This window comes from Malania oleifera, chromosome 13 (genome assembly GCF_029873635.1).
Source record: "Malania oleifera isolate guangnan ecotype guangnan chromosome 13, ASM2987363v1, whole genome shotgun sequence".
Lineage (NCBI taxonomy): Eukaryota > Viridiplantae > Streptophyta > Magnoliopsida > Santalales > Ximeniaceae > Malania > Malania oleifera.
In genome coordinates, this window is record NC_080429.1 from 30,042,201 (window position 1) to 30,063,047 (window position 20,847).

Consider the following 20,847-nt stretch of genomic DNA (forward strand, 5'->3'; position numbering starts at 1 on the left):
GCACCACATGCATGGTCGTGGGCATTGTCCATGGCCGTGGGTCGAAATAACACTGACATCAACGTGGACTACAATCTCTAGAAAATGGATTAACCCCCAGAAGAGGAATACCCCCAGAAGCGGATAATGATCAACATCTCAACCTAGGTAACAGAAACTAATGTTACAATGCGGTGGAAAAGGTTCATTGGTCGCATTCCTGTCATACGCCCAGACACTTGTTATTAAAGAAGTTGAAAACAAAATGTTTGCCTGATAATGGTTTTTTCCAATAGATTTTAATCTAGACTAAAACTCTATTTATTTGATATAACTGATTTTCCCTTGTAATGAAGATGAAAATAATGATGTAATATTTTCGGATTATAGTAAATAAGATTCGTATTTTTGGAATATAATATTGTTGTTATTCTCAATTATAGTAATGAGTTTTAAGTATTTTTTTGTATGTGACTGGTTTTAAAGATTTGGTCGATGCGCAGATGTCTTTTATAATAATTTTTGTTTTTAGCTAATAGTGTTTATACGCACACCATTTCTTCCGAGTAGGAAAATATTTCCATTACTTTAACACCACTATTTAAAAACAATTTGTTTCCTTAGATTGTGGTCCTTTAAGCAATACCTTCCAAAACAAAATTAAGTATGTGGTTTTGGTACCCATTCTTCCTTGGTCCTACAGGGGTTAGTCTTCTTCACACCCTATTCACATTTCAATTTTTTTTTTTTTTTTAAACCTTAGCACCCCTAAGGGGAAGGTAACTAATATGACCCTTTTCCTCTCACAATATAAAGAAAGTTTTGGTTTGCCAAAGTAAGGCTTTTAGTTCAAGTCCCTATTTTTAGTTGATAAAGTACTTCTTTTGGCACAAAGTTATAAAACCAATGTATTTATATGAAGAAAATATAGCCCAAACCTTCTTTGTAGATCTAATTCTTTGTGCTCTTAAAAGATTATAAATTTTTTTTTTTCATTCGTGAAATTCCGTAAATAATTTTTATCTATGTCCCTCAATTTTTTCCTTTTTCAAGAGTATATTTTCCTCCTATACTATTATTCAATTGACTTTTTTTAATATTCAATCCCTACTTTTAAATGTTCATGATCCTTTTTGAAAATTAGTTTAAAGCTCCTTATTTTTCTTTTTAAGGAAAACATTTTCTCTTTAAAGTAAGGAACAAAAGGAAAGTGTCCCTTTTTATTTAAATTTTTGCAAAGTGTTTTCCCTGAAGACTCCGGCTGCTCTTTTCTTTTAACTAATAACTAACTCATCCAAATATTAGTGGCATGCCAATTTCTAACTTATAGTCATCATCATCGGACTCACTCTTCTTGCTCGTTAGCCCCCTGAAGCAAAAATGTGCCTGCTTCCTCTACTTCATGTTGGTGGAAATCCATCAATTTTCGTCCTTAGTAATAACTTCATGGTATTGTAGTACCTTGTCAATAATGTCCCTTTTATTCTTGTTTCACGTTACAAGGTACAATTTGTTATCTTGTGCCAACCTTCTTGCAATTGTAGCACTTCATGCTATCACCTTTGCTTGGTTCTCCTCTTTCAACTCTTCATCAAGTATTCCCTTGAACTCCTTGTGAGTAATGCTACCTCATCCTCACTTTCTTCATCATCTCATCATTTCTTTTCCTGAGTATAATTAGATGATTTCAGGCAACCCTATTTCCTTCTTTTGTTTTCTTCGCTAATGTTTTGCGTTCTTTTTCTTCTAACTTCATAGGTCATGAGTTGCCCCAACTAACTCATCAGAGAAACCTTGGTCGAATCTTTAGCTTTCTTCAAGGGCTGTTTGATTTAGTAGCCATGATTCGAGTAGAGAATCGAAGAACTTTTTTGCACCTTAATCTTCCATTGAATATATCTTTACCATGTGCTTTCAATCCATTTATCATGTGACTGAAACGAGTAACATGGATGTGAGGGTCCTCACCTTCATCCATCTTGAACATTTTATATTCTTTTACTAACATATAATATCTTAGACTGGCTTAACTGAGATGTACCTTCATATTGACTTTCGAGCTGTCCCGGATTTCCCTTTGCAGTTTTCACATCCATAAATACGATTGTACTCATCATCGCTCAAAGCACAATATAGAAACCCCCATTTTTCGTTTGAGTTAAGTTATAACCAACCTCTTCTCCATCATTGTCAACTCCATTCTAGACTTTGGAATATTCTTCATCCTTGTCCCATTTTTCTAGTAAGAGAAGTCCTCTATTATGGATAATCTCCCATAAGATCAAGATCACATGATTGAATTAATGAGATCCATCAGTCGATTTTTCGTGAAGGGTAGTTTTGGTTTCGTTGAAACTTCGGTGGGTCGATCCCACGTCTCGCCGGAGAAAAGAATTGGTCCACCATATACGCCATTGATTTTCCGCTCCTAGAAGTTACTTTCAATAATTGAGCGTATCGCCCCTGATACCAATGTTGTCTTTAGTGTAGAGTCTAGAGGGGGTAACAGATTCTTTTGCATTAGAAAACTAATATTGTATTGATAATTGTAATAAACATTAGAAAAACTAATAATATTAGTAATATATGTAAATAATATATTATTTTGTTATTATTTATATATTAATTAGACGTCGAAACATAATAATAGGCATCTTATAATTTAATGCGTATAATCAAAGTTGAATATTCCAATGTGGGTACTTATTGTCATTATTTTATTTTTAGATAATCACACAGTAACTTATTGAATCTTTTAAACTGTACTTCAATGCTCTCAATTCCTAATTTTTTTTTGGTATAAAAAAAATACACTTGTGTATGAGTGCTTCGAATTTCTCAATAAAATTTAAAGAATGTTTTAATTGAGAAAATAAATACAGAATATAAAATATCATACTATAGATGAAGATTTAAAAGGTAAAATTTTAGAAAATAATCACTTATTAACTTTGCATGTCTCGCCTCTCTGTCCTCCGCCGCTCTCTCTCTCTCCTCTCTTTGCACTCATCTTCCTTCCCCTTCCTTCTCTACCTTCAATAACCTTTCATACAAATCCATACTACTTGATATTTTGGGCGGGATACAGCCCAGTTTAAATTCAGTACTTGGACCAGCTGGCAAAATAATAATTCACCTGGGACAGCTGGCGAAATCCTATTCGTATAAATTGTTTGAAGGCCACTATAATTTTGAACTCGCGCAACTCATCTACTCTCTCATTTCTCCTCTGCTCATCGGCCCTAGCGAAACTGCGTTCCCCTCTCAGTTTCTTCTGAGTTAGAAGCGGCATTGCTCGATTGTTCGTGAGGGAAAGAGGCTGAACCAAGATTAGCAGGGAACCCTCGGTATGGAAGATTATCTTCTTGTGCATTTTGATTCTTTTCTAGTTTCATTTTAGGTATGGTGTGTGGTACATTCGATCATTGATTAACTTTTGCTTTGTTATTTTCGTGCAGAAATTTCTCCCTATCTTTATCCTCTGCACGTCAGCTTTGGCTCTGAAACTGATTTCCCCTCTCAGTTTCTTCCGAGTTAGGAGCAGCATCGCAACCGTTAGTGTGGGAAACAGGCCGAACCAAAATTAGCAGGGAAGCGTAGGTATGGAAGATTATCTTTGTGTAGAGTTTGGTTCTTTTCTTGTTACGTGCTTTGATTATGTAAGAATGGTGTGTGGTATATTCAATTGGTGGTGTAAATGACGAGAGATTCAATTTCAAGGTTTTGGTGGTTTGGGTTTGATCGGGTTCGTCGAAAATGAAGCAGCTTAAAGAGTCGTTGGATTTTCAACTGGAGAGGGATTTTGTCCAGAATTGTTAAGAGCTGGTGCAAAGGAAGAATATAGAACTAAAACATGTTAAATGAATTTATTTCACTGCCATGAAACCCCAATCTACCTTGATTCTACTACTAATTAGGGAACATAAACAAGGGATGTAGATAAAACTTAGCGATCAGTGAGATAAATTTAGAGAACGCCTACTGTGGAGTACATCAATTGGCCACGTGAATTAATAATCGTGTTTTGAAATCTGTCAAGGCAGGCAGTATTCAGGCATGGTTATTTTGCAGACTCCTCTTTCCCACCCTGACTTCATTTGTGAACATCTCCCAACCATCACCACAATCACATATTTCCAAAAAACCCTTCTCTGATGCAAACCCCACATCCACTTGCCCGCAAAGCCTATAAGTTATGAAATGTTTTCAATCGCCGAGCTCCCAACCCAACCTTTTGATAGAGGATGAAACCAACGCCTAAAAATACCCAGATGGAATGTCCTTTGCATCCGAGACTCAGAGTTGCCCAGACAGTCTCTTTGCTACTTCCCGAGCCCCAAAGGAGCTGCCCTGCAATGCCTAGTTGAAAGCCTGCTTCTTCCATCCAACAAGTCTTCTTTCAAATCTGTCCATAATACTGGCCTTGCACCATTAATCCCTTGAATGAAACCCAAAAAAAGCAGGGGAAAAACCATTTAGCGTTTCATTGATGAAGATAGAAAACCAAGAAGAAGACACAGAAAATGATCTGATGGATCCACTCTTATCATACTTGTCACATTTAGCCCTGTTTGAAATTTTTTAAAAAATAATTATTTTTTGAGGAAAGTACTTTTTATAAGTACTTGTGTCAATAAGTAGTGTTTGTTTTATACTTAAATAAGTGTTTATTTCAAAAAGTGCCTTTCTAAACTTCTTTTTTTTAAAAAGGAAATTAAGTATTTTTTTCAAAAATTAATCTTTTTACTTATTTGACAATGTACTTATAATAAGTAATTTTAGACTACTTTTGGATGTGTACTTTTTCTAGATAATACATTTCTATAAGTTGTTGTAAATGATCCCTTAGTATATAAAATAAGAACCAAGAAAATGTGGTTGTAGGCCTTCTCTATGTTCATTTTGTATTATTGAAGAAAGTTGAAAATTTTGTTGAACTGTTTAAAAGTATACGTAGATGACCATGTAAACAGTTGTGGAGTTCGTAGACGCATATTATGGATCAAACATAACTGAATTTGTTCTGCAGCATTTTCCTTTTTTCTTTGAACAAAAGTATTAATTTCAAATGAAAAATTTTGCAATTTTCCAGGAAGAAAATCCTAGTCCAGTGATAGGATTTCCTTAATTTTGTGAAATTCGTTAAAGTATACCCTTATGATCATGAGATTTTGCCGTGAAGTTATTTATATCCTTAGGCTTTTGTTTACAAATTAGTAATTATTTCAAGTTATTTTTGTACTTTATTATTTTGTATGTAGGGTTAGCCTCTTACCTATTGGTTCCATTGATGATCTAAATCTTTGAGTATAACTATAGCACACATTTCCAAACAATCATGCATAAAATTAAACAAATTCATCTGGGAATAGTCATCAACTGGAGTGACCTCGTCACCTTTTATAAATCTAACCAAGAAAACAAGCACAAAAGACTAAAACAACTTGAGGTACATAGTGGAGGAGGAATTATCATGTTTTGCTCTTTTATATTTAAATTTATTGTCTAAATTGGATTGATTTTTTGTGACTTTGATCCATTTGAACTTGACATGCAGAAAACATTGCTGGCCAAGAGGATGCGTACCAAGACGTTGCCTACCAAGGCGCTACCTAAAGAACCGAAGGTGAATATGGATGAATATGCTACTCCAACTAAATTAAACCACTAAATTAAAAAACTTCACAAAGCACACTTTTTTCTATACCATTTTCAACATCGCCTCCTTGAGAGACCTCCTCACAAATTCCAGAGTGTGAGCAAAAGCAACCATGTCTTTGAAAAACAATGACTACATAGAAACGGGTCTACTTTGTATGTTTGGAACATAAAATAAGAAATCCTAGCAAATGTGGTTGTATGTCTTCTCTACATTCATTTTGTATTATGAAAAAGTTTAAAATTCTGTTAAATTATTTGAATATTATGAAAAAAAGTTGAAATTTTTTTGAAATTGTTTAAAGTAGACATACATGATCATGAGGTTTGCTGTGCAGTTTGTAGACTCTTATTATGGATCAAATGTAACTGAATTTTTTCTGCAACTTTCTTCGTTTTTCTTTAAACAAAGATATTAATTTAAATTTAAAAAAATTGCAATTTTCTAGGAGGAAGATCTTAGTCTAGTTATTGAATTTCCTTAATTAAATTATATCTATATGACCATGAGATCTGTTGTTAGGTTATTTAAATCCTTAGGCTTGTCCTTGTAGGATTAGCCTCTCACCTTTTGGCTCCATGATGATCTTCATATATGAATGTAAATATATCCCGCTCAAACAATCATGCATAAAACAAAACTAAGTCATTTGGAAAAAATCATCAAACTGAGTGGCCATATCACCTTATAAAAATAATCAAGAAAACAAACACGAGCAGCTAAAACAATTGATGTGCATAGTGGAGGAGGAATCATCATGCTTTACCCTTTTACATTTAACTTTATTGTTTAAATTGGATTACTTTTTCGTGGCTCTTGATCCAATTTGAATTTGAAGTTGCAGGAAATATTGGCGACCAAGAGGATGCCTACCAAGAGACCGTTTGAAGAACCAAAGGTGAATGTGGGTGAATATTCTACTCTACCAGCTAAGAAACTGAGAACACATTTCAGCCCCAATTCATCGTAAGACCCTATCTACTCTTTTGCTTTTTTCTTTTCTTTTTCTTTTTATTATTTGTTGGGGTACAGTTGGACTGATGTTTTATTTAGTCCAATTTTATATCCTGTCACGATCTTAATTATTTATTTCATTTATTAATTTCTTTTGTCGTTTTAGTTATTAGAGGGAATAAATTTGTATCGTGGCATTGATAATTGCAATTTTACATCATATTTGTAATTTTGTGTTTATGTGTGATCAGTTAAGCTTATGCTGATGGATGATGTATTAAACTTCGAGATTCCGACTACAAAAAAACATAAAAAGAACAAAATGTAAGAGTTTTATTTATTTGAATGTAGTTGCAAAACATTATGAAGCATAAAGGACATCGACTTTTAGAAATGGAATCAACTATAGCCACATGCCCCTTATGGGTTCAGTTGACTTATCATTTGTTTGTTTTTCCCATGCAGGAGTTCGAGATTAAGGGAATATTTATTTGCACTAAATAGATTCTATTTAGAGGGTCGCTCTTAATTGGTTCATTGTTAAGTGAAGTAGTTATATTTTGTTGCCCCTCTTAATACCCTTTGAATGGCTCTCTTTCCTAGCGATCGTTTGCTGCGGCTTTCATTGAGAACAATGTTGTTTGTAATTATCCCATCTCACCTTGATTGTAATTTCTCATACGATTAGAGATGGTGAACTCAATTTATTGTGTTCTCCCAAAAAAAACCACTCTAAATTTATTGTAATTATAGCTTATGATATTTGTTCTATACTTTTTCAGCTATACTGTTGTATGATGTATAAATTTGTTCTTCATTTTTCAGATCTGTATGTTCCAATTTTTTTTTATATTCCTTTTCTAGTTATTAGATATTAAAGGTTCACTTGGATCAAGGATTTTGTTTGATGAAAGGGAAGGATCTCTCTATATACAATATTTAAAAAACCTTTTCTATACTTGGAAACTAATCTTCAATGGATGTGCTCGTTATATATTATGAATTGTTGATATGAGTAGCAAAGCAGCAGCAACAACAGAGTGTAGTAGCTTGAGCCTGCAATAGTTTGTTAGTAACAACAGCAGCAAAACAGTTAGGAACAGCAGGCTAATTTTGTTATAGTTATAGTTTAGTTATTAAGTTGTTAATATTTCTGTTATTGTCTTCTTGTATGTATATTCTCTCTTGTAAACTTTTATTGAATTGTAATGCAATAGAAATATTTTCACAAATCTTGATATGGTATCAGAGCAATTTTAGAGCATTTTTCTGAAGCCTCTCAAATGGCCGATGCTCCAATTTCATCCTCTCCTTCTTCATCACCAACCATTGATGATTTTATGAATTCGTATTGTCTCAACAATTCAGATCATCCAAGTGCTGTGCTTGTTTCTCATGTTTTAATTGGAGACAATTATCATGCATGGAGTCGATCGATGCTCACTTCTTTGAATGCAAAGAATAAAATAGCTTTCATTGATGGATCTCTTCCTCAACCACCAACTTTTGATTCTCTTCGCTATCCAAGGGGTTGATGTAATAGCATTGGTATCGCATGGCTTCTCAATTCAATATTTAAAGAAATTATAGCTAGTGTCATATATGGAACCATAGCTTATGCAATTTGGTTGGATCTTCGTGATTGTTTCTCTTGTCCTGTCTGTTCGCATTGTGGTATAACAGGTCATACTGTGGAAAAATGTTATTGGCTACATGACTTTCCTCCAAGATACAAATTTACTAAGTCCAAATTTACAACACCATGTTCATCCAACAGTATTTCTACTGAAACTACAGGTGATTCTCCATCGTTGCCTTTTACTCAAGAGCAATATCTGCAATTGATAGCCCTCATTCAGCCACCAGTTTCGTCAACCTTAGCAGTCACTAAAACTTCTTTAATTCCAACACACATGACATGTATTCTCTCTCATCATTCTTATTCTTCTTTTTCATCCTAGTCACAAGCTTTTGCTTCGCTTAAGGTACTCTCCTTCCACTTCATGGATCATTGATACTGGGGCTACAGACCAAATGGTTAACTCGGTTACTTTCTTTTCTGCCATTACATCCATTGTTTTGAGTTTTGTTTTGCTTCCTAATGGTATTCAAGCACTTGTTAGTCATATTGGTAACATTGTGCTTTTTGATTCTGTAGTTTTAAAGAATGTTTTGTGTGTTCCTTCTTTTACATTCAATCTTATCTCTACTAGTAAATTGATTTTAGATCTTTCTTGTTCTTTCATTTTTCTTTCTTCTTTTTGTTTTATGCAGGATCTGCAGCGTTGGAGGAGGATTGGCTTGGGGAAACTAGTTAACGGTCTCTATCATGTGATGTCGCCTTCTATTTCAGCTCCAAAGTCTCTCATTGCTGCCTATTCTTCTTTTGAGGTTTGGCATAAAAGGCTTGGTCATCCATTTGATTCCACACTATTATTACTTTGTGATTTGCTTTCTTTTTCTTCTTTTAAGTCTGCCAATAATTGTCCTTGTAATATTTGTCCCATGGCTAAGCAACATTGCTTGCCATTTCCTTCAAGCACTCCGATGACTACTTTTAATTTTCAGCTTGTTCATGCTGATATTTGGGACCCTTTCTTGTGGCTTCCTTACAAGGATTTTGTTATTTTCTTTCCATTGTAGATGATTTCTCTCGATATACATGGATATTTCTAATGCAAAATAAAAGTGAGACACGTATGCATCTTTATAATTTTTTTATTCTTGTTGAAAATCAGTTTAATACATCAGTCAAAATTCTTCGCACTGATAATGGGTAGGAATTTCTTATGTCTGATTTTCTTGCTTCAAAAGGTATCATCCATCAACGCACTTGTGTTGCTACACCTCAGCAAAATTCAGTTGTTGAACGAAAGCATCAACATTTGCTTAATGTTGCTCGTGCTCTTTGATTTCAAGCTCACCTTCCTTTATCTTTTTGGGCATATTGTATTCTCACTGCAGCATATCTTATAAATTGAATGCCTACTCCTATTTTGTCTAACTAATCCCCTTTTGAAGTTCTCTTTTCTAAATTTCCTTCTTATAATCATTTAAGGGTATTTGGTTGTTTATGTTTTGCTTCAACTTTATCTTCCTCTCGTCACAAGTTTGATTCTCGAGCTCGAAAGTGTGTGTTTCTTGGTTATCCTTTTGCTATCAAAGGTTATCGATTATTTGATCTTCACTCATGAAATTTTTATTTCACGTGATGTTATTTTTCATGAAACACAATTTCCTTTTTCTTCTCTTCCTCCAAATTTTCTCACATCTACTTCTAATTTTCTTTCTTCTTTAGTTCTTCCACATCTTTCTGATGATATTTCTTTTTCTTTTCCATCAAACACCATGGTCTCTCATTCAAATACTTTGGATTCTCCTCATAATTTTGTTTCTAATCATTCTCATGTTACAATTTATGATCCTCCTCATCGCTTTGCTCGTATTCGTCATCCTCCATTATACCTACGTGATTATCACTGTAATCTGGCCAGTGTTTTACACCCCAACAAATCTGTACTTCATTGCTCTCGGCCTTCTTCGGGTAAGCCCTATGATCTTAGTTCAGTTCTTTCATATACTTCCCTATCTCCTTCCTATTACTCTTTTGTTCTTAATGTTTCTTCCACTAAGGAACCATAGTTCTATCATGAAGCTATTAAGTTTTCTTATTGAAGAGATGCTATGGCTGCTGAGATTTAGGCTCTTGAAGAAAATAATACATGGACTATCATTGCCTTGCCTCCCACACATCATCCCATTGGCTGTAAATGGGTATATTGAATTAAATATCGTTCAAATGGTTCCATTGAACGTTAAAAAGCCCGTTTAGTAGCTAAAGGGTACACTAAACGTGAAGGTCTAGATTACATTGAAACTTTTTCCTCAGTTGCTAAGCTTGTTAGTGTTCGGTGTTTACTTGCAGTTGCTGCCTCTCAAAATCTTTTTCTTCATTAGGTTGATGTAAATAATGCCTTTCTTCATGGTGAATTGTCCGACGAAGTATATATGCAGCTTCCTCCTGGTTTTGCAGTTCAGTGGGCGAATATGGTTTGTAGATTAAATAAAAGCTTGTATGGTTTAAAACAAGCTTCACGTAAATGATTTTCCAAGTTGTCATCAGCCCTTTTTATCTTATGGTTTCACTCAATCGAAGGTTGATTTCTGCCTGTTTACCCTTGTTACTGGTGTTGATTTTACAGCTCTTTTCATAATTGTTGATGATATTATAGTTGCTAGCTCCAATATGTCTTGCATCACTGCCATTAAATCATTTCTTGATGAGAAGTTTAAGATTAAGGATCTTGGTTCCTTACGCTATTTCTTGGGTTTGGAGGTAGCTCGTTCTTCAAAGGGTATTTCTCTTTACCAGCGGAAATATGCCTTAGACATTTTGCAAGATTTAGGTCTTTTAGGATGTGAGCCTGTTGTTTTTCCAATGGTGCAAAATCTCAAACTTAACAATGAAGATGGTGAGTTATTTGTTGATCCGTTATCTTATAGAAGGTTGGTTGGTCGCTTGCTTTATCTTACTATCACTCGTCCTGATCTGACCTACTGTTTTCACTTTCTTAGTCAGAGTATGGGAAATCCATGCACTCCTCATTTACAAGCTGCTAAATGTGTCTTACGTTATCTTAAATCTAGTCTTGGCCAAGGCTTATTCTTTTCAAGTAACTCAAGTTTTCATCTAAGTGCTTTCACTGATTCAGATTGGGCCAGCTGTTCTACAATTTGACGATCTCTTACTAGTTTTTGTGTCTTTCTCGGTTCATCTCTAATTTCCTGGCGTTCTAAAAGGCAAACTACAATATCTAGATCCTCTACTGAAGCTGAGTATAGGGCTATGGCGTCTACTACTTGTCAGCTGGTTTGGTTCATCCGCAATCTATTGCTCTATATTGTGATAACCAAGCTGCTATGCATATTGCGTCCAATCCAATTTTTCACAAACGCACCAAACATATTGAAATAGATTGTCATTTGGTTCGGGATCATGTTCAGTCTGGTTTTCTTCATCTACTTTATGTGCCTTCGCGTCATCAACTGGCATACTTCTTTACCAAAGCACTGGGTTCGGATGTCTTCCATCATTTACTTGCCAAGTTGGGCATAATAAACATACACAGTCCAACTTGAGGGGACGTATTATGAATTGTTGATAGCAGCAACAGAGCAGTAACAATAAGCAGCAGCAACAACACAGTGCAGTAGCCGGAGCCTACAGCAGTTTGTTAGTAACAGCAGCAGCAAAATAGTTAGCAACAACAGGCTAATTTAGTTATAGTTATAGTTTAGTTATTAAGTTGTTAAGATTTCTGTTATTATCTTCTTGTATATATATTCTCTCTTGTAAACTCCTATTGAATTGTAATGCAATAGAAATATTTTCACAAATCTTGATACAATATAATTCCTATTAGTCCAAAATACTTAAGCTGGCTTAGGCAGCGATTATATATCATTTTTGAGGGCTTAGGAATCTTCGAGCATTTTTCTCCAAATCAAGATTCTATAGCCACAAGTATTTTACAGAATATCAGAGCTCGATCTTTTAGTGTTTCATGATTGCTTTGTTCTCTTCCTATTAGTTAGTTTATAGTTTTTCTTTTCATGTTTCTTGATGTATTGACTCGGTTGTTTTTTCTCTTACGTTAATACATTCTGTTATTTTCTTCCAAAAAAGGAAAGAAGAAAAAGACAGAAAGAAAGAAAGATCAAATGCTAATGATGTATAAAATCAATTTTTAATTCATTGATTTTAAATTTCTTTTCTTCTCGTTTTTACTTTGTAACCAAACAAGAAAAGTGGATTCTTTTTGAAATTTTCTTTTCTTTCTTTAGTATTTTTAAAATTTCAAACGTAGCCTAAAGGATAAAATGATCAAATATTTTGGGCATAGGGTTTAGGGTTTAAGATTTTTTAGGATTATTAGATGTCTACAATAGATATTTTTTAGCATTCAATGCTTTGAATACCAAGCATTGAATTAGGAAAGATCGTTCACGCTTTGAATTTGACTTCAAAACTTGTGTGAACAGGTAAAAATTATTATTTTTATTTTCAGTCAAATGACTTTAGTGAAATATGTCCTTAAGTTTTCTAATTTTCTTCTATATCAATCACAATATAAGTTTTATTAGCAACTGGTAAGTGCATTTGGACTAAATTTCCTCTTTTTCTCTTTGTGACAAAATCAATTAAGTGTGGACAATCATAGTTAAAAAAATACTGTGAGAATAAAAAATAAATAAATACAAGTTTCCTATATTCATTAAAATCAATGAGAGAAAATTGCCGGAGAGGTAATCACAAGAATTACTTCACTAACTTTATTTGGCTATATGGTGAAGTCATTAGTTTTCATTTTTCACTCAAACAAAAGGATTGAACAAATATAAAATATAGAATTTAATTTTAAAAGGATGAGGAAGGAATGAATACTCAATTTAAAATTTTAGCATGAAACTTGTTAGAGTGCTTGAGGGAAAAGGGGGAAATAAAACCTGCACAATTAAAATTTGCCCTTTCAATTAAGAAGTCGTTTGTTTTTGTATGTTACAATTTTAGGTTTAGGGACAACCTTTTCTATCATCCCTAATTTACTAAACAACTTAGGGATAAAGTTCAAATGGTTGTCTTCTTTTGTCTCCAAAAATTCTTTTTTTTATTTTTTCTTTTTCTTTACAGAATATTATTTTTCCCATTTACTCAAAAAATTTTAGTACTTGAAAAATTTTCAGAGTATAAATAGGCTTGCAAACCTATCAATCCTTTTCAAAATTTTCACCTAAACATTCATTTCTCTCATATATGTTTTGGTTGAACTTGAGTAATCAAAATTCAATACCTTTTAAATTTCTATTTCTTACCAAGCCAAAATTTTTTGGAAGAATGGCTAGGATTTAAAAATATGATTAATAAATGAATCACATAGTCATTTAAAAACAGATTCCATTGAGGAAGGGAACTAAAAAAATGTCTCTTTCGAAATATTCTGGCGTAGGTATGAATAGCCTGGCCCATTTCAATGGTAACTCAATTTCGTCCACTCCCATCAACTCTCATTACAAAGTTGCATCATACAAAAAATTTTAGTGGCACCTAAAATCGAGCTCAACGGGCTCAAGCTGAAAGGTAAAAAGCACAAACTTCACTCTTTCTATCAGGAGCTTGAGCTTGAGCTTGACCTTGGACGGTACAGACGATGACAGCGAAGATGAAAATGGTGATGATGTACATTTCTAAGTTCAGAATAGGAATGATGCAATAGGCACAGTTCCCTGCATAGCAGCAAGCGAAAATGATGATGATGCAATACGAACTGGTTTGCAAAATAATGCTGTGAGAAGTTGAATTTCACCAATTAAAAAATTAATAATAATGCAGAAAATATGAATGAATAAATTGTAGTGCAGAAGGATATTGAGATTAATGCAGAGGGGTTTAAAGTGCTTGCAAAGAACAATATAAATCCCAGAACAGAGCCTATGTATCAATGATTTAATGGCTGATGGGTAAGACCAAGATTACACCAACTTGATGAAAAATGCTAAGAAACAAATCCAAACCCAATTTGCAGACTTTAAGAAGCAAAGGAGAAGCCAAAATGAAGAAGGCTGGGGAAATAGAAGGCAGGACATGACAGCAAATATGCGTATCGGTTCATAAAGACTCTGGAATAATGTTTAAATAAAGAAAAAAAAAATAGATTACCTCCGTGCAGTTCACATGCCACACGCTCACCTGCACCGTCGGCTTGCTGCATTTCCCCTCTCCCTCCAAGCTCACTGCCACGAACCCTCTGTACATACAGGATACAGCCCACAGCCCGTACTTGAATTTCTGGCCTACTGGGTTACTGGGGAGGGGATGGATTGTTATTTATTTGTTAATTGTTAACTTGATTTGACTTGACAGAGTGCCTTAAAAAAAATTATGTAATGTTTCCAACAATTTTAAATAAATAAATTATATTTTTAAATGAGTAACCCGTTTATTAAAACAGACGGGTGTGGGTTTACATGGTTGTTACCCGTTTAACATCGACCTGATTACGGCACGACCCGTTAACCCATTTTGCCCCCAATACCCAAAATGCAGCCTGAACTGCTGAACAAACTACTTTGTGCGTATAATTATAATCACTGTCATTCCTCATCAGCCCGTCTGATCAAACTTCCTATTTAAGTTTAATCCAACCCTCGGATGGGTGCTTCAAAACTTCAAAGCTATTAGCTAAGGAGTATCTAGTCTGCCCTTTCCTTCAGTTACCATAGTGGTCTGAGAAAACTCTTTTCTTCAACAAATCTGTAATTCCTCTTCGAAAATATATATTATTACTCCACTGCCAAAGCTGCAAAGCTGTGACTCCGATTTGTTCAAATTAGCCTTTTCTTTACCAGTATTCAAACATTTCAGGCCAGCAATATCCCAACATTTATGATAAAACAGACTAGGGATATATTCCATCAGGGCCAGGCCAAGAGTTTAACACCATTAATTTGAAACACAATCTCTCACTTAAAAATAACTGCACCAGTTAGATGCCTGTAAGGAATACACATTCTAAATGGAAATAAAAAAATCAATGCCTACTTTTTTTAAAAAAATAATAAAATGGAAAAAAAATAAACACAAATGGAATGATATTGGATATAAATATCAACATTCTGGCATCTACATAGCACCCAGATACCCCCTGCAATGCCTTGAATTTCTTGCCATGCTCTTTTGAAGCCAAGTTTCTTCACAGCCTTTTCAGCTCTTATACTGCTAATCCTAGTTTCTAGGAGAACCTCCATATTCAGGTCATGACATGCATTAACTTCTTAGTTCTTTCAGCATGCAAGGAGATCTCTTATCACCTGCACTTCTAAGATTCCAAAGAAGACCCTTCGTTGACAAGTTAAGAAAAGAAAAGGACGTGGACTATGTCCTATGGCAGGACCGGTCAATTTCCATTAATCCCAAACCAACACAAGTATAATTTTTTTCACCTCATCACTCTTTACTGCATAAGTTTTCTCCACCATGGAGTCTGCATTCTCATCCTCATCTCTAGGACCAGCTGAAGGCTTCACTCCATGCTCTAATGAATCAGGTGGTCATGGAAGCAGTGAAGTTTTCACCCAGAGCATCCATTACCTTCCATCCCTTCTGATTAGACTTTAGCATAACCTCCCATTGTTCATTAGATCACCTGTGCAAGAATTATTTATGTTCTTAAATCTCAACTCTTCAATCAAGATTTTAGCTGTGTCGTAAGATGGCAAGGTTGGGGCACGCCCGGCCATAGCAAGAATCTCACTCACAAATTTTAAATGCATAAACTGATTCATAGGCTATAGATTTACCTAGTTTGTGCTAAAATTGAATTACTAGAATGGAAATACGTATGATTTAAATTTTCAACCACAAAGAGGATGTTCATAATGACTTACAAAACTAAAATATGCGACCATGACTGGAAAAGTTACCTTTCACATCTGCCATGTTTGTCCTAACATTAGAATTTGCTTATTAATATTTAGTAGGTGATTTATAAATTGGACACATGAGAGTCAAATGTAGAAATTTATATATATAAAAAAGCTAATTTCCATTTATGAGTGGAAAAGTTAGTGTGCATATGCCAAACACTTCCCAAATTTAAAGAGCTAAAAAATATCTTCATGATTGATCTACCAGTACCTTTGGTTTTGCATAATCTAACCTCTGTTTTGTTCATTAGAAGATTCATTGTGAAGATGTGAGGAATTAGTGCAAAACTGAGAATATGGTAGGAGTGTAAATCTGCTTTGTTCATTAAAAAATTAAGAAAGTCAATCTCTGTCATTCTCTCTCCTTATTAAATATTGCAATTACAGCAAATCAACAAATGAAAATCTATATTTTTTCCTGATTTTATAATCTTCAAACATTATGCATGTTTCTTTTATAGCTTATTAGCCAAAAGTGTGAATGTTTATATGTTTTACCATTTTAATTTGGAAGCCTAGCTGCTGCAAGAAAAGTTTGGGCACTGATTATTTTTTCTGTTTGATTATGCATGCTTGCAGAGTTTGTAATGCTAGGAAAGAAAACTACAAGATGATTTCAGGATCATTTTACATACCTAAAGACAACCCCTCAAAACCTTATGGAGAAGATGCTCACTTCATTTGTGCTGAGGAGCAGACCATTGGTGTGGCAGATGGTGTTGGGGGTTGGGCCAAGAGAGGTATAGATGCGGGCGAGTATGCTAGACAGCTCATGAAGAACTCTGCTATTGCAGTAATTTTTAATGAGCCGACAGGCAACATCGATCCAAAAAGAGTTCTAAATCAAGCTTACGCAAGTACCAAGGCTGAAGGATCATCCACTGGTTGCATAATTGCCCTTAAAGGCAAAGTAAGCACACTGACATAGAAATGCAAATTCATTTCTTAATTACTTAATAGTTTCTAAAAATATTTTTACAGGAAAGTTAATTAACTAATCAAAATAAACACATATGCTTCAGTGTATACATGCTGCAAACGTGGGAGATAGTGGATTTATGGTCTTCAGAAAGGGTGAAATGATATTCAAATCACGAGCAATGCAACGTGGTTTCAACCGCCCATACCAGCTCGGAAATGGAAAAGGATGTGATCGTCCAAGTGATGCTGAGGTTTATCATACTATAAACTATGCTTTAGTTGAAGTAATTCAAGATTGATTATTAATTTCTAAAATGCATGCAGGAGCTGGTAGTAGCAGTAGAACCAGGAGATGTCATTGTTACTGCAACAGATGGATTGCTTGACAACATGCTCCAAACGGAGATGGAATATATCATAAAGCACTCTGGAGAAAAGGAAGGGCCTCAGCAACTGGCATGGACTTTGGTGGCCGTTGCATTTTACAATTCGACAGACAAAAATGCAGATACACCCTTTGCAAGAGCTTCCAAGCATGCAGGACACAACCATAAAGGAGGCAAAATTGATGATATAACAGCTGTCGTGTCCTATGTTTTTAGTGAGTTAGATTGACGTGGTTCAATAAATTCTTGTCTTAGAGTCGATAGTAGGGATAGAAGTATGTGTTTTACAATTGGCATGGACTTTGGTGGCCGTCGCATTTTACAATTCAACAGACAAAAATGCAGATATGCCCTTCGCAAGAGCTTCCAAGCATGCAGGACACAACCATAAATGAGGCAAAATTGATGATATAACAGCTTTCGTGTCCTATGTTTTAAGTGAGTTAGATTGACATGGTTCAATAAATTCTTGTCTTAAGAGTTGATAGTAGGGATAGAAGTATGTGTTTGTTCTAGTATGCAAAGTTTCAATTCTAAGCTGTGCAAATACATTTTCTCTCGTTGTTATATGGCAAAGTTATCACAGCAAAAATGCATGTAATGAGGACGTATGACATAGTGAAATCAATATTGAATGAGAATAACAAAAAATCCTATATTTTGATCAGCAGTTCTACAACTATCTCGTTTCTATCATGTTATAATATCAACCTGAATTATCTACTTCACTTCTTTCCAGTCATTCCTAGTTAATTGCAAGTATTAGGAATGATTGGAAAATGAGAAAGTAATCCTATCTTTGAGGGCCTGATCTCAGTGGGCAATTCACATTTTTTTAATCATGCAAGTAGTATGCCAAAGAGGTCAAGGGCAAAAGGGGAAAACACAGATTAAGCACTAGAGAACATGCATACAAGTAAAGTACAATGGTCAAAATGTAGATTAAGCTTTTTTGTTTTTTGTTTTTTTGAAGCTTTCTTTCAACAACTAGATGGTAAATATGAGGCATAATTTAGAATCTTCATTCAAAAGAATTACCTGATATGACAATGAGTATTTAATCATCCACCCTCTTTTGATAATGACCTTTTCACCTTTTGTTTTCTTGACCATATGGCTTCCATGTCTTTCATTGAAAACATGCTGAAATAACAACTTTTCTGACTTTTGATTTGAGCTGGCCGTGATAAATCTCAAGTAAAAATCAATGATATAGGTCAGTATCCATAAAAATTTGAATTTGTCCCTACATTTTATATCTTATAGGAATACTGATCCAGAAAGTACAGTGATTGAAGTCCATCTCGCTCATCTTTATTTTTCTATCTCCCAAATCCTTTTTTGGTTTATGGGACTTCTTTCTCCACCACCTTCAAAACTTGCTTCGACAATTGAAACACCAATATCACTATCCTATGGCCGTAAACAGATGGCAAACACCTCAAAGTGGTAACTGCTTGGCGTATGCCGTGTATCACAGCTTGGCCTTGTACAACAGCTTGAAGCCTCACTGATCCCTTCAATGTGATTTCTTCAGGTGAGTATATTTTCTGTCCAGAGTTTTGCAGGGAGTTGATTTGTGATTTGGCTAGCATATCTTTGACTTCCAAAGAGAAGAACTTGTTATTTTGGTCATCCAGCTGTAGCCAATTTATCCTTGCTTTTTGTTTCAACATTTTTTTCTAGCCTACAGCAAGGTCCATAGTTCCTCTGTTTTTTAATTCACAGTTTCACAGTTAGGATGTTTGGATTTAGTGATGATATATCAAGCTGAGATTTGTTCAATTCTTCTAGAGCAATAGGGATTCCTAAATTCAAACTGGAAAAATAACGGCGATCAAAACGCTTGAGATTTTTCTCCAGTAATTTGAGTTCCTCGTACAGAGAGCACATGAGGAATCCATTAATGATGACATTCCAAGAGTTTGCACTCACTTTCAGGAAATTTTCATGTTGGGCCCAGTTTAGGAATTTGAATGTGGCTTTTGGGGGTTGGCTCAAGGCAACCAATGTTCTGAAAAGCCAAGGGGAAGGAATTCAACATTCAGTCTTTTGGGGAGGAAAGAGCGGATTCTGAATAGGTCAGAACTCTATCAAGTTTCCTAGCTATGAAACCATAAGTTCTCTTGTTGGACCATGTCAAGTGGGGTCAGTAAAAGGAACACCCTCCAGCATAGCAGAATGCATGAAGTTTTTGATATCTATATCCCAGGGAATATCTATTATTGGGTAATTGCTCTCTGACCATTCCCTGATTATGTTAAGGTCCCCTAGGAGAAACCAAGGGGTTCTTTGAATGTTGGTTGCAAGTGTGCTTAGGTATTCCAAGGTTTTTTTTCCTTTCCTGGATAGTGCTTGGGGCTTTTGGATGAATGAAAACCAAGTCATCTTACCCAAACCGAAAATAATGGAGAGGCAATGATGCTTTTTGATCATAGTTATTAAGCTGAAAATTTGGGTTCAAGCCTACCCAAACCTTGGCAGTAGGAGGGTCTTTGTAGTTCTGCAAAAAGATTCAGTCTCTTTTTTTTGCAAACTCAAAAAAACTCCATCAGAGAAAAAGAAAAGCCATACAAAGTGGTACAACAATTTTGAAATATTTCAAATGGTTCGCAGCCATGATCAAAGAAAATAAAATCAAGACCAACACACGCAGACAGGAGCTGAAGCCTGCCATATCCAAATGTCTGAACATGTTACCCTGAAATTCTCATGAATGGTGACCTATAATTTATATGTGCATACCGTACCTACTACCCTTAGACAATTGCATTGGCGGCGCTAGCAATCCTTGGCCATAAATCAGCACACTCCTTACCAATTGGACCAGTTATTGCAGAACCTTTCATTTCATCTTTAGGATTCACGATAACACCCGCCTTATCTTCAAAGTACATGTACACGCCATCCTTTCGGCGCCATGGCTTGCGCTCGCGAACAATGACTGCGGGCATGATCTTCTTACGGAGATCAGGCTTCCCTTTCTTCACAGTAGCCATCAACATGTCCCCAACACACGCCGAAGGCAACCGATTCAACCGGCCCTTGATTCCCTTCACCGAAATAATGTGGAGATTCTTAGCGCCAGTGTTGTCCGCACAGTTCACAGTCGGTCTGCGACTGGCAGACCCAGCGACATTCTGAACTTGTTTCCAGCCGACCCTCCACGAGCTCGCTTCGACATTGTGGCCTGCAGGCAAAAAGATCAACTTTTTACGGAGAAATGGATTTAAAGCAGAGTGATGGTGGTAAAAGTCAAAAGGTTAAAGGTCAAAATTAATTAGTGAATTTGAAGAGTTTGGTAAATTATGATGGGGAGGGTTTGGAAAGAGGTTTCTTGGTTAATTTCATTTAGTTCTATTTGGGGATCTTATGTTCATTGTAAATTAAATTTTTAAAAATTTTCAATTAAATTTGGACTAATCACATATTCTGTTTCATTTTTTAGAAAAAGATTCTCCGAAT

At 35.1% G+C, this 20,847-nt stretch overlaps 1 protein-coding gene, 1 long non-coding RNA gene and 1 pseudogene across 5 annotated transcripts in view; 2 read left to right on the forward strand and 1 right to left on the reverse strand.

Moving 5' to 3' along the window:
- The window catches only part of LOC131146575 (probable protein phosphatase 2C 55), a 30,222-nt gene extending 12,253 nt beyond the window's left edge, over positions 1-17,969 (forward strand). Inside the window, exons 5-7 of the mRNA XM_058096245.1 lie at positions 16,655-16,985; positions 17,098-17,247; positions 17,321-17,969. Of these exons, the coding sequence (XP_057952228.1) occupies positions 16,655-16,985; positions 17,098-17,247; positions 17,321-17,611 (772 nt within the window). The 3' untranslated portion in view covers positions 17,612-17,969. The remainder of the gene's footprint in view (positions 1-16,654; positions 16,986-17,097; positions 17,248-17,320) is intronic.
- On the forward strand, positions 3,173-9,305 carry LOC131146577 (uncharacterized). 4 transcript variants are annotated; one of them, XR_009134406.1, is made up of 6 exons: positions 3,173-3,326; positions 3,438-3,579; positions 5,537-5,605; positions 6,483-6,604; positions 6,844-6,916; positions 8,867-9,305. It is a non-coding gene; the product is annotated as an uncharacterized LOC131146577 (long non-coding RNA). The 4 variants fall into 4 exon arrangements; XR_009134405.1 differs by lacking the exon at positions 8,867-9,305 and adding an exon at positions 7,058-7,417; XR_009134403.1 differs by lacking the exon at positions 6,844-6,916.
- On the reverse strand, positions 13,458-20,566 carry LOC131146576 (large ribosomal subunit protein uL14-like; annotated as a pseudogene).
- Positions 20,567-20,847: the final 281 nt, after the last annotated feature.